We start from the raw sequence: 12,793 nt of genomic DNA on the forward strand, positions 1-12,793 counted from the left end.
TTTATTAATATTTGTAAGTACTCTTCTCAGATCCTTGAATAAAAGATGCTGTATGCTCATAATATTATAGCAAAGGATTACTAAGAACATAGTTTTAAAACTAAAGTTAATAGGTTAGCTGAATCACATGCAGATGATAAAATTTTAACAAAATTCTCCCCCAGGCCTTCTAAACTGGAATTTCCTAATGACTATATGCTTGGCACAAACCTCCTGTCCCCCCACGCTCCTGACGCCTCATGACTAACCATGTTCTGATCCTTGTTTTGCTGTGTAGTGTTGCACCAATAATAAAGAAGTTATCTCTGTGTTTGTAGGCTGAAGTCACATCTGTTCCAGATGAGTCTGAGGGAAGGATGGATGCTTTTCAGTACTCCTTGCCAAGGTGCCTGATTTGCAGAGGGAAATATTTCAAACATTCTTTATTGCATGCCTTACCAGTAGTTATTAGGCTCATTGGCCATCATTACCATTTCTGTCTGTGAGCCCTGTTTTATAGCAAGGAGTTTTTGGAGATTAATGACTTTGTGCATAGATCAGGAAGCAATATTCACATTTTCCTGATGATAAAATTCCAACATGGAGCCAATAAAGTGAGATATATGTGAAATAAGTGAAGAAATCTTGATATACTCTTAATATGTAGATCACTGTGTTCTTGCATCCTGTGCTTATTTGAGCAAGAGTTTCTATTAGCCAGGAGTCTAATAGAACAGAGTCTAATAGAGTTTCTATTAGCCAGGAGTCTAATAGAACAGAGTCAAAACAACCAATAAGTCCTTAGACGCACTAGAACTAAGATCAGAACTTACAAGCTATTTCTTTTGTTAGGTTGGTGGTGATGGTGTTATTGATGCATTGCTATAGTCATGCATGAATAAGTACCTTTCAAGAGAAAAAAGATCCCGAATATCTGATCATCTAAATTACCCATGAAGCAAGGCCATATACTGAGTAGGTTCTTACCTCCATATAGCAGTAACTGGTGATATTAAGTATCAGAGGGGTAGCCGTGTTAGTCTGAATCTGTAAAAGCAGCAGAGAATCCTGTGGCACCTTATAGACTAACAGACGTTTTGGATCATGAGCTTTCGTGGGTGAATACCCACTTCGTCAGACGAATGGCATTCATCTGACGAAGTGGGTATTCACCCACGAAAGCTCATGATCCAAAACGTCTGTTAGTCTATAAGGTGCCACAGGATTCTCTGCTGGGGATATTAAGTTAGACTGATGGGTGGTACCCGGGCTTTCACCTTTTTGTTCGTGGCTACCTTTTCTCCTCCCTTTTTACAATCCCATCCCTCCCACCTGTGCTTCAGCTTCAGCTACGTGGTGATGCTAACTATGCCCAAGATAGCAGACTGCCTCCTATGAGACTTTAATGCTTTTATGTGTCCTGTTACCACAGCATACCCCATCCTCTAACCTAAACAGCCACACTGCCAGCTGAGCCCATCACTAATTATCCCTGATAATCCACCTGTTGTCTGCCATAGAGGCTAAAAATAAATACTAAGTCCCATCTGAAGACAAAGCACAAGTGTGTTTTGTATTCAGTTCACGCTGTGTTGCTATAGCAGATATAGTCTCACTGGGTAAAACATCAGGATAAAATAGATTTAGTGTGTGATGTTTTCTGTAACGCAAGAGCCAGTGATAGGCAAACTATAAATCAGTGAGTCAATCAAAGCTCCACTTCTGAAATATTTTCCACTGGACATCTAGGAAATATTGTAAATCTTACAATGCTAAATGGCCTTTCCGGTTCTTGTCTCAGTTTCTACCTGAAAAACGAACAGAAATTGATCTAGTTTTCAAGTTCGGAAAGAGGGCATTAAGATGGAACTGATCTTTTGAGCCACCTCAGATTATCATTATGTATACACCACCTGTATACAGGTGCATTAGGAACCTCATAGAACAGATAGATAAGCTCTGTGCTCCCAAATGTTTGCAGTTTAGAATTTATACATAATAGAAGTTATGAGGACATGCAAACAAGAGGGCACTGAGTAGGGTTAGGTAGAGTCACATAAATTAGATCATGCAGAGACTCCATTCATTTGTGGACACTTAAGTTCTTGATGAACTTTGAGCCTATAATTTAAAATGATTAATAGTTCACTTCTTGGTAGAAATGAATGTTTCTCTAGAAAAGATTTAAAAGAGGCAAGAGTGGTAGATTGGTGGGCAGTTTCTGGGACAGTGTTCCAAGCATACATGGCTAGGGGTGGGTGAATTTTTTTTTTTAGCACATAGTTTTGTTTGACTGAAAATGCATTTATCAGTGAATAAACTATTTGCAAATTGGTTTAGAAATTTAGCTATATTTGTTAGAGATTTTTTTAAAGAGTAGAAACACCTGAAAACTTAATGAAATAAAACAATGGAAGAATGTTGTTTTGGGTCAGATTAAATGTTTAGTTTGACCCGAAACAAAAGTTTGCTTGGGTTTTTCTGTATCTATCAAACCAAAAAATCAATTATTTGCTCAGCTCTATTTATGGTGGCATGGAAGAAGTCATGGAGATGTTTGTATGACAAGAAATTAAAGAATAGTCTCCTTTCTGTGCCAAGATGATATGTGAGTGCAGTGAGATTACGTGCATGAGTAAGCATTACATGCACCATATTAAATGTTCTACTAAAAGCTCTAAATGGATTATGGGATGCAGTACTGCCATGATGGAGACCCAGCCTCAGGTGTAACATTGGGACTTCCTTTTCAGTCTGAGGGATACCTTCCATCTTTGGGGTAAGAGTTCTGACTGCCCCAATATTAGAGTTTTGGTGGAGTAATAATACTCCTGAAGGAAACTCTCATCTGCCTTGAAGTTAAGAAGTGGAGTTCACCACTGGAGCGGGGGATTGTTTTCTATAGAGATGAAATGGATAAAGGATGTTAGTGAATTCCTATAACTCTCACTGGTACAGCTCACCCAGTTATTACCACAGGGGTTCAGTGTTCTTTGGCAGACACTTTTGGGTGAGGGCATTTCATGATTGTGGATTGCTCCAGAAAGAGAGTGAAATGCAGGGAATTGGAGGTTTCTAGGAAATTGCCTAATGCTTTTTTTTTTAATATCTATTTTTCTGATTAGCATGACATCCATGTATTCTATGGAATCCTCAGCAATGAGAAAAATCCAGGCTGAGTAAGTATATTTTTTCCTCTCTTTTACTGAGTGAAACAATAAAATGGCAACAAATTTGAAGTTCCTTTTAAGTTTTTCAAATATAAATTTAAGTTTCATTAAAAGGCATCTAGAGACAGAAAAGCATCAATTAAAAATTGGAAGTCAAATCTTAATGAGGAAAATAGAAAGAAGCATAAACTCTAGCAAGTCAAATATAGAAGTATAATTAGGCAGGCTAAAAAAGAATTTGAAGAGCAAATAGCAAAAGACACAAAAACTAACAGCAAAAGAATGTTTAAGTATATCAGGAGTAGGAAGCCTGCCAAACAATCAGTGGGGCCACTAGATGATCAAGATGCTGATGGATCACTCAGGGAAGATAAGACCATTGCAGAGAAGCTGAATGAATTCTTTATATCTGTCTTCATGCAGAGGATGTGAAGGAGATTTCCACATCCAAGCCATTCTTGTAAGTGACAGATCTGAGGAACCATTCTAGACTAAGGTGTCAGTAGAGGGTGTTTTGGAACATATTGATAAGTTAAACAGTAATAAGTCATCAGGGCTAGATGGTATTAACCCAGAGTTCTGAAGGAACTCCAATAAGAAATCGCTGAACTACTGACAGTGGTTTATAGCCTATTGCTTGAATCAGTCACTGTACCAGATGACTGGAGGTTAGCTAATGTAACGCTGATTTTTTTTAAAAAGTTTCCAAAGACAATCCTAACAAGTACAGGCCAGTAAGCCTAACTTCAGTACCAAGCAAATTCGTTGAAACCATAGTAAAGAACAGAATTATGAGACACATAGATGAACATGATATGTTGGGGAATAGTCAAAAGGAAATCATGCTGCAACAGTCTATTAGAATTCTTTGAGCAAGCGTGTGTACAAGGGTGATCTAATTGATACAGCGTACTTAGACATTCAAAAAGCCTTTGACACATCAAAGGCTCTTAAACAAAGTAAGCAACTTTGGGATAAGAGAGAATGTCCTTTGGGATAAGATAGAAGGTTCTTTCATGGATCAGTAACTGGTTAAAAGATAGGAAACAAAAGCCAGGAATAAATTATCAGATTTCACAATGGAGGGAGATAAATAGCAGTGTCCTCCAGGGATTTGTACTGGGATCAGTAATGTTCAACGTCTTCATAAATGATGTGGAAAGATAGTAATCAGTTAAATAGCAAAATTTTGCAAATGATACAGAATTACTCAAGGTAATTAAGACCAAAGCTGACTGTGAAGAGTTACAAAGGGATCTCACAAAACTGGGGGTCTGGGTCACAAAACGGCAAATGAAATCAATGTTGATAAGTGCAAAGTAATACACATTGGAAAACATAATTCTAACTACACAAAATGGTGGGGTCTAAATTAGCTGTTTCCAGTCAGAAAAGAGACCTTGCAGTAATTGTGGATAGGTCTCTGAATTCATCTGCTCAGTGTGCAGCTGCAGTCAAAAACGGTAACAGAATGTTAGGAACCATTAGGAAAGGGACAGAGACAAGACAGAAAAATATCATAATACCACTATATAAATCCATGGTAAACCCACACCTTGAACACTGCATGTAGTTCTGGTCGTCCCATCTCAAAAAAACATATTTTAGAATTGGAAAAGATAAAAAGAAGGGCAACAAAAATGATTAGGGCTATGGAACAGCTTCCATATGAGAAGAGAATAAAAACACTGGGACTGTTCATCTTAGAAAAGAGACGATTAACGGGGATATGATAGAGGGCTAAAAAGTCATGAGTGGTGTAAAGAAAATGAATAAGGAAATGTTACTTACCTCCCCTTACATAAAACAAGAAGCAGGAGTCACCCTATGAAATTAGAACTTTCTTATGTTAGTTTTAAATAGGGTGACCAGATGACAAACCTGAAATATCGGGACGTGGGAGGGAGTCGGAGAAAAAAAAAAGCCGCTGCAGCGCCTCCCTCCGCACCAGATCTCATCTCTACCTCCCCCTGTAAGGGAAGGTGCTCAGCTGGTGCAATCCTGCGGGCAGCCCCGGAGTGGGGGCAGCAGGCCCCAGCCCCCCCAGTCCCGCTCGGGTCCCAAGGGGAATGAATGGGGCTGCCGCTGTCTCTGTCCCGGGGCGGAGTTTCCCTATAGCCCGCCCTGCGGGGCGGCGCAATTCCATCACCCCGAGTGTGTCTGGCCCTGGCCCGCGCCCAACTGCCTCGCAGAGCACCGTGGTCGGCCCCAGAATGAGAGCAGCAGGCCCCAGCCTCCCAGTCCTGCTCGGGTCCTGCAGGGGAACGAACGGGGCTGCCGCTGCCTTCGCCCCGGGGCAGGGTTTCCCTACAGCCCACCCTGCAGGGCGGCGCAATCCTGTCACTCCGAGTGTGCCTGAGTCTGGCCCGCGCCCAGCTGCCCCGCAGAGCACCGCGGGCGGCCCCGGACTGGGGGCAGAAGGCCCCAGCCCCCCTGTCCCACTCGGGTCCCGCAGGGGGAACCAACGGGGCTGCCGCTGCCTCCACATGGTGGGAAGTGAAGCCCCATCGGAGTCTCCGCGTGGGCAGCTGCTGCCCCCCCCACCCCCACCCATGGGCCCATACAGGGAGCCGGTTCCCCAGGCCAGACCCGAGGCTGCCCCTGCAGGTACCGCCCCACCCACCTGCCTGCTCTCGGGGCCAGGCCGGACTCACTCACCGTACGCTACCCCAGGCCTCCCTCCAGTGCTTGCGCCGCCATACGGCTGATCGGCGCAAGCCTGGGAGGGAGGAGGAATGCAGCATGCTTGGGGAAGAGGTGGGGATTTGGGGAGGGATCCAATGGGGCAGTGAGGGGAGTGGGGCTGGGGGTGGGGCCAGGGCATGGATTTGGGGAGGGATCCAATGGGGGAAGGACGGGGAGGAGTCAGGGGGGCACGAGACCCTCTGGGCTACACCTGTGTGCGAAGATCGGTCGGGACGTGCAACAAACAAGCAAATATCGAGACAGTCCTGATAAAATTGGGACATCTGGTCACCCTAGTTTTAAACCTGCTAATTTCAGTGCAGTCAACCTGTGGAACTCGTTGTCAGGGGATATTGTGAAGGCCTAAAGCATAACTGGGTTCAAAAAAGAATTGGGTAAATTCATGAAGGATAAGTCCTTCAATAGCTAAGATGGTATAGGATACTAACCCATGCTCCAGGTGTCCCTAAACCGCTGACTGCCAGAAGCTGGAACTGGACAACAGGGGATGGATCGCTCGATAATTGCCATATTCTGTTTCATTCTCTCTGAAGCATCTGGCACTGGTCACTGTTAGAGGATAGTATGCTGGGCTAGATGGATCATTGGTCTGCCCCAGTATTGACATTCTTATGTTCTTATGTTAAAACAATAAATGAAGCATTGTAATAAACTATCACATCAGAGTCTGATCTGGATCTGACATGGCTACAAATAAAGAAATCCATTTGACAGCATGTGAAGTATCCCCCACGGATCTAAAAATCAGGAAAACTAGCTACAACTTTTTTGGGGAAAAGTGACTAGATTCTGCTATTCTTGTTTATTCTTGTTCTTGTTTATTACTAGGAATATTTCTATGAAGACGGGACATTTGTTACTGCAGAGCTCCTGCTACTAGTTCCCCCCTTGATACCATGGTCTTTTCTTTGTATTGACAACAGACATATACAACAAACATTTCTAAAGCAACCAAAGTGTAATGTTGCAATCAGGCATCAGGTGGAGAACAAGTAGCAGGAACAGAGAAACTTCTGAGAACAAAGATCCCCTTTTACATGCAATAGGAATGAAGAGGAAAGCACACTGAAGAAATAGGATATTCAGAGAGGCATTAATAGTATTTTGCACTTTCATAGACTCTTCCATCTGAGAATCACAAAGTGTTTTGCTGACATTAGTGAACTGACCATTACAGTTCCCCTGGTGAGTTAGGTAGTTATCCCCATTTCATAGATATGGCAATTGGGTTCAGGAGGGGCTAAAGCCAGGAACAGAACCCAGATCTCCTTCCCAGTCTTGTACTTGTAGGAATGGGCAGCCCGGTCCAAATAAAGTCAGAACTCTTACCCCATCCTTCACTCCTTTTTAGAACCCAACCTTTTTTGAAGTTCTAAAACGCATGGATAAATAAGTTGGTGGATTGTTGTTTTTTCCAGTTTATATCCAGAAACAGAACTGATCATGAAGGAGAGCATTCTCCTAGTATTTCTGGCCAGAAACCTGGTGAGACCCTGGAGTCAGAGATTGGAATTATATTCCCAGCTCCTACACTGATTTACAAGTCACATAATTTCTCTATATCTTAGTTTCCCCATCTATAAAAGGAATGATAATGCTTCCCTGTCTTGAAGAGGACTTGACTGAAGAGCTCCTTGGAATCCTTGGAAGATGCTATAGAAGGGGAACATATTACTGCGTTGTTATTATTGTTGTTGTTGTTATTAGGTTGTCTCAACAGAACAAACTTTTGGAGGCTCTCCCAGCCATAGTGATTGGCATCACCACTGGTTCTAAGGAATGTTAGCCAAAGAGCTCCACCACACCTCAGCACTCTTCAAGGCATTTGTGATGTTGAACTCCCATAATCCAAGCAACTCATTTTAGTTATATCATTTGTTTACTTGAAAGGACATTTTACCATGCATTACATCAATATATTTTTATGCTGATGCCTGATTAATTCTCTTACATATTTCTTAATGACAGCTGCTTGCATGTGCCACTGAAGAATACCTGTAATGCTTTGCTGTTTGAACAGTCTAGAGTTCCCCTGTTTTTCCTGGAGTAGTTATAGGCTAAAACCCTTGTGTAAAAAATTCCTTAGCGTTGTTACCAGCAAAATCTTTACCTGTTAACATTGAAAATATGTTAATCCGATGAACTTTCTGCTCAGGGCATTGTTTTTCTTTCTGTATCTCTCTGACTCTACAATGAAAATTGGCTGTTATTAATTATTATTATTATTACTTGTGTTACCATAGTGACTAGGAGCCCTGGTCCTGGAGCAGGACCTGTTGTGCTAGGTGCTAGTGAGTTTCATTCTCTGATTCTCCTGCACTAGCTGAATGCTGCAACATTTGGGTTGCAAACACTGCAGCGGAATGTTTCTGTCTTGCTAAAGGGTTGTTTCCATTGAAATATAAAAAGAAAGGATCAGAATGTGTGAAGTTGGCTCCAGGAGGTATCCATTACCTCTCCCTGCACCGGCAATACCTGAAGTAAGGGAGGTTTTCAGTGGAAACACTGCCCTCCCACCAGGGAGTAGCAACTGAAGTTCCTTAGAAATGCCTATGAAAGCTGTTGAATCAGAGCACTGCGCTGCATCACGTCTCTCCTCCTACCTGGCTAGCACTACCCATTTCTTGAGCAGTGTTGGCCTTCCAGATCTCATGGCACAAAGCAGGTTGTGATCTGTCACCCCTCCTGCAGGACTTCCCCCCTCAGGAGCTCTGGACTAGTTTATACAAGAGCAGGAAGTTAACATAAAGCTTGAGAATTTTGCTCTGAAATGCCAAGGCAACATTTCTGCAGATATGATCGTACTTTATACAGAGCGTATTTTTATTCACCCTAAACATGGGGCCTAAGTAACTTGTCTTCTGTAAGACAAGAAGCTAAGTTGGTCCCAAGAGCTATAAGTGTTTCCATTTCCTCCATGGTATTTGCTAAGTAATGTCCCTTAGCAGGGAGAGCTTCTTGCTCTGTTGTGTGACAGATGTCTCTACTTTTAAACATTCAGACTGGATTTTCTGTTCTCTGTGCAGAGAAGAAGAGCTTCGGTATTTGAGTTTCATTGAAGATGTAACAGATGAAATTCTGAATCTTGGATTATTTTCCAACAGGTTAGATATCTTTGTTTTACGGTTTGTAGGGACTGTGCTCAGACCAGACTGGATTCTGTAAGCAGTGTGGAGTGCAGTATCTCTGACCCTGGTGACGTTTTTATAAGAAGATTTTGGCATTTAACCTCCTATTAAATACACTTCTAAAAACATAACTTCCCTTTGCTTTCATTCTCTCTCCTTTCCTTTTACTTCTGTTGTAGATCTTGGCACATCTTCATAGTCTGCTCTCTTTCTTCCTCTCCCCCTCTATCTCTTGTCACTCTTCCCTTATGAGAGATACATAGATTTTAAGGCCAGAGGGGACCACTGTAATTATATAGGATGACCTCCTATATTACACAAAGCAAGGAACCTCACGCAGTAATTTCTGCATCAAGCCCATAATTTCTGTTTCAACTATAATGTATTTTCTAGAAAGATCTCCAATCTTATAGACTTCAAATGATTGAGACTCCACCATGTCCCTTGGAAAGTTGTTCCAATGGTTATTCTCCCTTAACGTTAAATTCTCTCTGTGCACTGAATTCTCTTGCTTCTGTCTCTCTTTTTCTCATCTCCAACAACCAGCCTGTCCTCTTTCTCTTTCCTTGTTTCCAGTCTCTCCTTTCTTTCCCTCACTCTCACTAATTCTTTTTTCTTTCTATTCTCAATCTGTTTCCTTATCCCCCCCCCACCCTTTCCTTCATGCACATTCTCCACCCTTCTACTCCACTTCCTACTTCCCCCCACTTCAAATCAAGTGGAGCAGAGGGGCACAGCCAATACCAATCTTGGCACTGACAGTGGTGCCCTAGCAGCATCCCCTTCCTGACTCTCTCCTCACAGTTTCTTCTCCCCAGTCTCTGAAGAAGGGACCAGAGGTTCTTTCTCTCTGCCTTCCCCACAGGCCATGATAGAGGGCCTTCAGGGCCTGAGGGATCTTCTGTCCCTTGCCATAGTGAGCTGCTGAAGCTGTGTTTTGTCTCTTCCCCCTCCCCGGCCTGGGACAGGGGGTCTGCTGGGAGTATAGGATTATGCTTGCACCTCTGCACATCAGCAGCCACTATGGGGAGGGGTTATGGGATTGTGAATGCTTCAGCCTGTAGCGTCCACTCACTCTATCTGAACTGAGACTGTCTAAGACAGAGCAAGGGGTACATCAGTTAGTGTTCTCATTCAGCCCTATGACAAGGCCTGGCTCACTGAGCAAATGTCTGTTAGCATGTAGACACAATGTTGGCCTCTTTGTGACGAAGTATAATGAAGGCAATCTGATTATTTCCCCTTAGTAAATGCATGAAGACTCTGGAGTTTGTATCCTTTACTCATCTAGGCTTGTTTAGGACTTTTTATCTTTCTCTCCTCAAAATAATGATCTGCCTGAGCCTGCCTTATTTATTTATTTTTAGGGTTTTGGAGAGATTGTTTGAGCGTCACATAGAGCAAAATAAGCACCGTTTGGATGAGGTATGTTCTTTTTCCAAACAGAGTTTGTAATGTTCTCAGTCCATGTAAGTGACTTCAGAGAGGTCTTTCCAAAGTGCACTTTTAAAAATGCTGCAGATGTAGCCATAACCCTCAGTACAGATCCACCTTTTAAATGAGAGATTGTGTGGTGGTACTTTGTCAGCAGTGCAAGTGGGAAATGTGACCTTTCTAGACCACCCACATCATGCATACTTTCATACACTGGGTAACAGTTATTTCAGAAACTTGATAATTGTTTTCTGCAAAGTAATTATAAGAATAATTAAGTTACTTGATTTTATGCATCCTGTATTTCCTCAAAAATGTAACTAAATGGAACATGCTAATTTGAAAATAAATTCGTAATACATTCAGCTATTTGGACTATGAAATCTGTTACAGATCCTATCTTAAGACTGCAGGCAGCTGTGGAGTGGGCCATAAATGATTAAGAACCTTATTTCTTCCCTTAAATTCTAGAACAAAATGCGCCATCTACTGGATGTCCTCAAAGTCGACCTGGGCTGCAACACAGAGAAATCTGAGAGAGTCAGTGGCAGCATGGAAGTGATTGACCCATTTGATCTGGAAAGATTTGAGACCTTGGACCAGCTCCAATTTGCCAGCAAAAATTGGAAACAAAATAAGACTACGAAAAGTGAGGAGTTCCTAAAAGCCATGGATTTATTATCAAAGGAGACAAACAACCTAAAACACCCCTTGCACAGTGAAACTTCAAAGCAGATACATGACAAGGATATCTTTTCAAAAGATATAACTGAAGCGGTGAGTGTTGGAACAGATCCTTACTCTTCAGTGCAATCTGAAGAAGCCCCAGATATTTCACACACATTTGAGCCAACACTGAACTCAACCACATGCGACAGTGACTTTGAATCAAATAAGGAACTTGATGATCTTGAGGAAAACTTTGCAGGGGCCCTTCAAATTTCCTCTATGTAAAGTAGTAGACAAGAACTAGCTGCAGAATAGGACAGTAGACTGTTGCAGAGAGCTGACGTTTGTTAAATAAATGCTAGTGAATCATGCATTTTACCTTTAACTTTTCTCTTTGGACACTGCTGTAGCCTCTCCAGCAGGAGTACAAGTATTATTAATCAGGCTTTAACTGATTCATGTACTAACATACACTTGTAGTGTATCAAATGACACTGGTTAAAAAGGACTTTCTATATTTCAGCTAAGTGTCTAATTTGGAAATAACTGTTGAAAGTGCTGAAATTAGAGGTATATATTTTTAGGATTATTAGAGATGTAATAATAAGTTATATTATTTATTCTTTGTTTTTATAATAAATGAGTGCAATAACTCAAGCGTTTAAAGCACAGTTGTAATACAATACGCTTTTGCCACCAAGAGCTAAGATCACAGCTTAAGCTGTTACTGAACATTTCAGTATCACTTTGCAGGAAGAATTCAGGATTGATCAGCATCAGAAAACAAGATACAGAGTTTAGTGTCTGCAGGAAATGTGCAGAGTGAACATGGAGTCTCTTGCATCCACGTTGGAGGGGATTTCTGCATCTCTTGGCACTCCTAGTCCATTGTTCAAGGTTGTCCTAAATTCCCAAAAGGAGATGAACCCCTCTTTAAATCCAGTTACATAGGAACGACCTGTGTACATATAGTCACAGTCTAAAACGTGTGCGTTTCTCTATGCCAGTGACTGGCTGCTAGGGGGTGATCATTTCTCCTTTCACTCCCTTCTTTCCTGTATTCATCGCCAGATCTTTTCTACCCTGTCTTTACCTGCTGTAGAAAGCAGTGGAACTTCTCCCATAATAGCAACCCTCAGTCTTCACTTAACCTCCTGCCGTCTTGCTTGGCTAAGAAAGGATATCTTTTGGTAACTGCTGCAGTTGGCTGGCTTTGTTGGTACACTGTTTTAATCTAGATGTTCATAACTCAGTTGATATTTTAGGAGGGCGGAGATTTTGCAGCAGTTATCAAACTGCACAACTCTAAAATGTACAGTTCAGTTTCCTGCACAGAGGAAAGCCTTGATTTAAAGTGCTGCATATATTTTTGTTTCAATAAATTGATGAGAGTTGGACTTTAATTCAAGATCAGGACTGTTTGGCTAAAACATCAGGCATCATGTAGAAAGGGCAGGTTTTTATTTAAATATGTATTTATACTAGTACACATGAAACGTACTGCACTGAAAGACTGAAGTTCTTGTTTATCCATAGTACAGCTACAGCCTGAACAAGCTTCATGCTGTAGCTGGACCGATGTGTCTCCACCAGTACCACCTTTTAAAGAGGGGTTAATGCCAATGCTGACGTGTCTGTGAGAAATAAGTAATTGTCTTTGCTGTAGTGGAACAGCACAACTGAAGAGGCTAAACAAAGCCTATGAGT

General features: G+C 41.9%; 1 protein-coding gene across 5 annotated transcripts in view; it reads left to right on the top strand.

The window, feature by feature from the left end:
- SPATA7 (spermatogenesis associated 7) overlaps positions 1-12,316 on the top strand; it is an 87,109-nt gene extending 74,793 nt beyond the window's left edge. For 4 of the 5 annotated variants that reach the window (XM_032774216.1, XM_032774218.1, XM_032774220.1 and 1 more), the window contains 5 exons: positions 318-385; positions 3,105-3,158; positions 8,882-8,959; positions 10,351-10,408; positions 10,889-12,316. In XM_032774216.1, coding sequence (XP_032630107.1) covers positions 318-385; positions 3,105-3,158; positions 8,882-8,959; positions 10,351-10,408; positions 10,889-11,371 — 741 coding nt within the window. In that variant the 3' untranslated portion in view covers positions 11,372-12,316. The remainder of the gene's footprint in view (positions 1-317; positions 386-3,104; positions 3,159-8,881; positions 8,960-10,350; positions 10,409-10,888) is intronic. The other variant, XM_032774219.1, reaches the window with a different exon arrangement.
- Positions 12,317-12,793: the final 477 nt, after the last annotated feature.

This window comes from Chelonoidis abingdonii, chromosome 4 (assembly GCF_003597395.2).
Source record: "Chelonoidis abingdonii isolate Lonesome George chromosome 4, CheloAbing_2.0, whole genome shotgun sequence".
Taxonomy (NCBI): domain Eukaryota; kingdom Metazoa; phylum Chordata; order Testudines; family Testudinidae; genus Chelonoidis; species Chelonoidis abingdonii.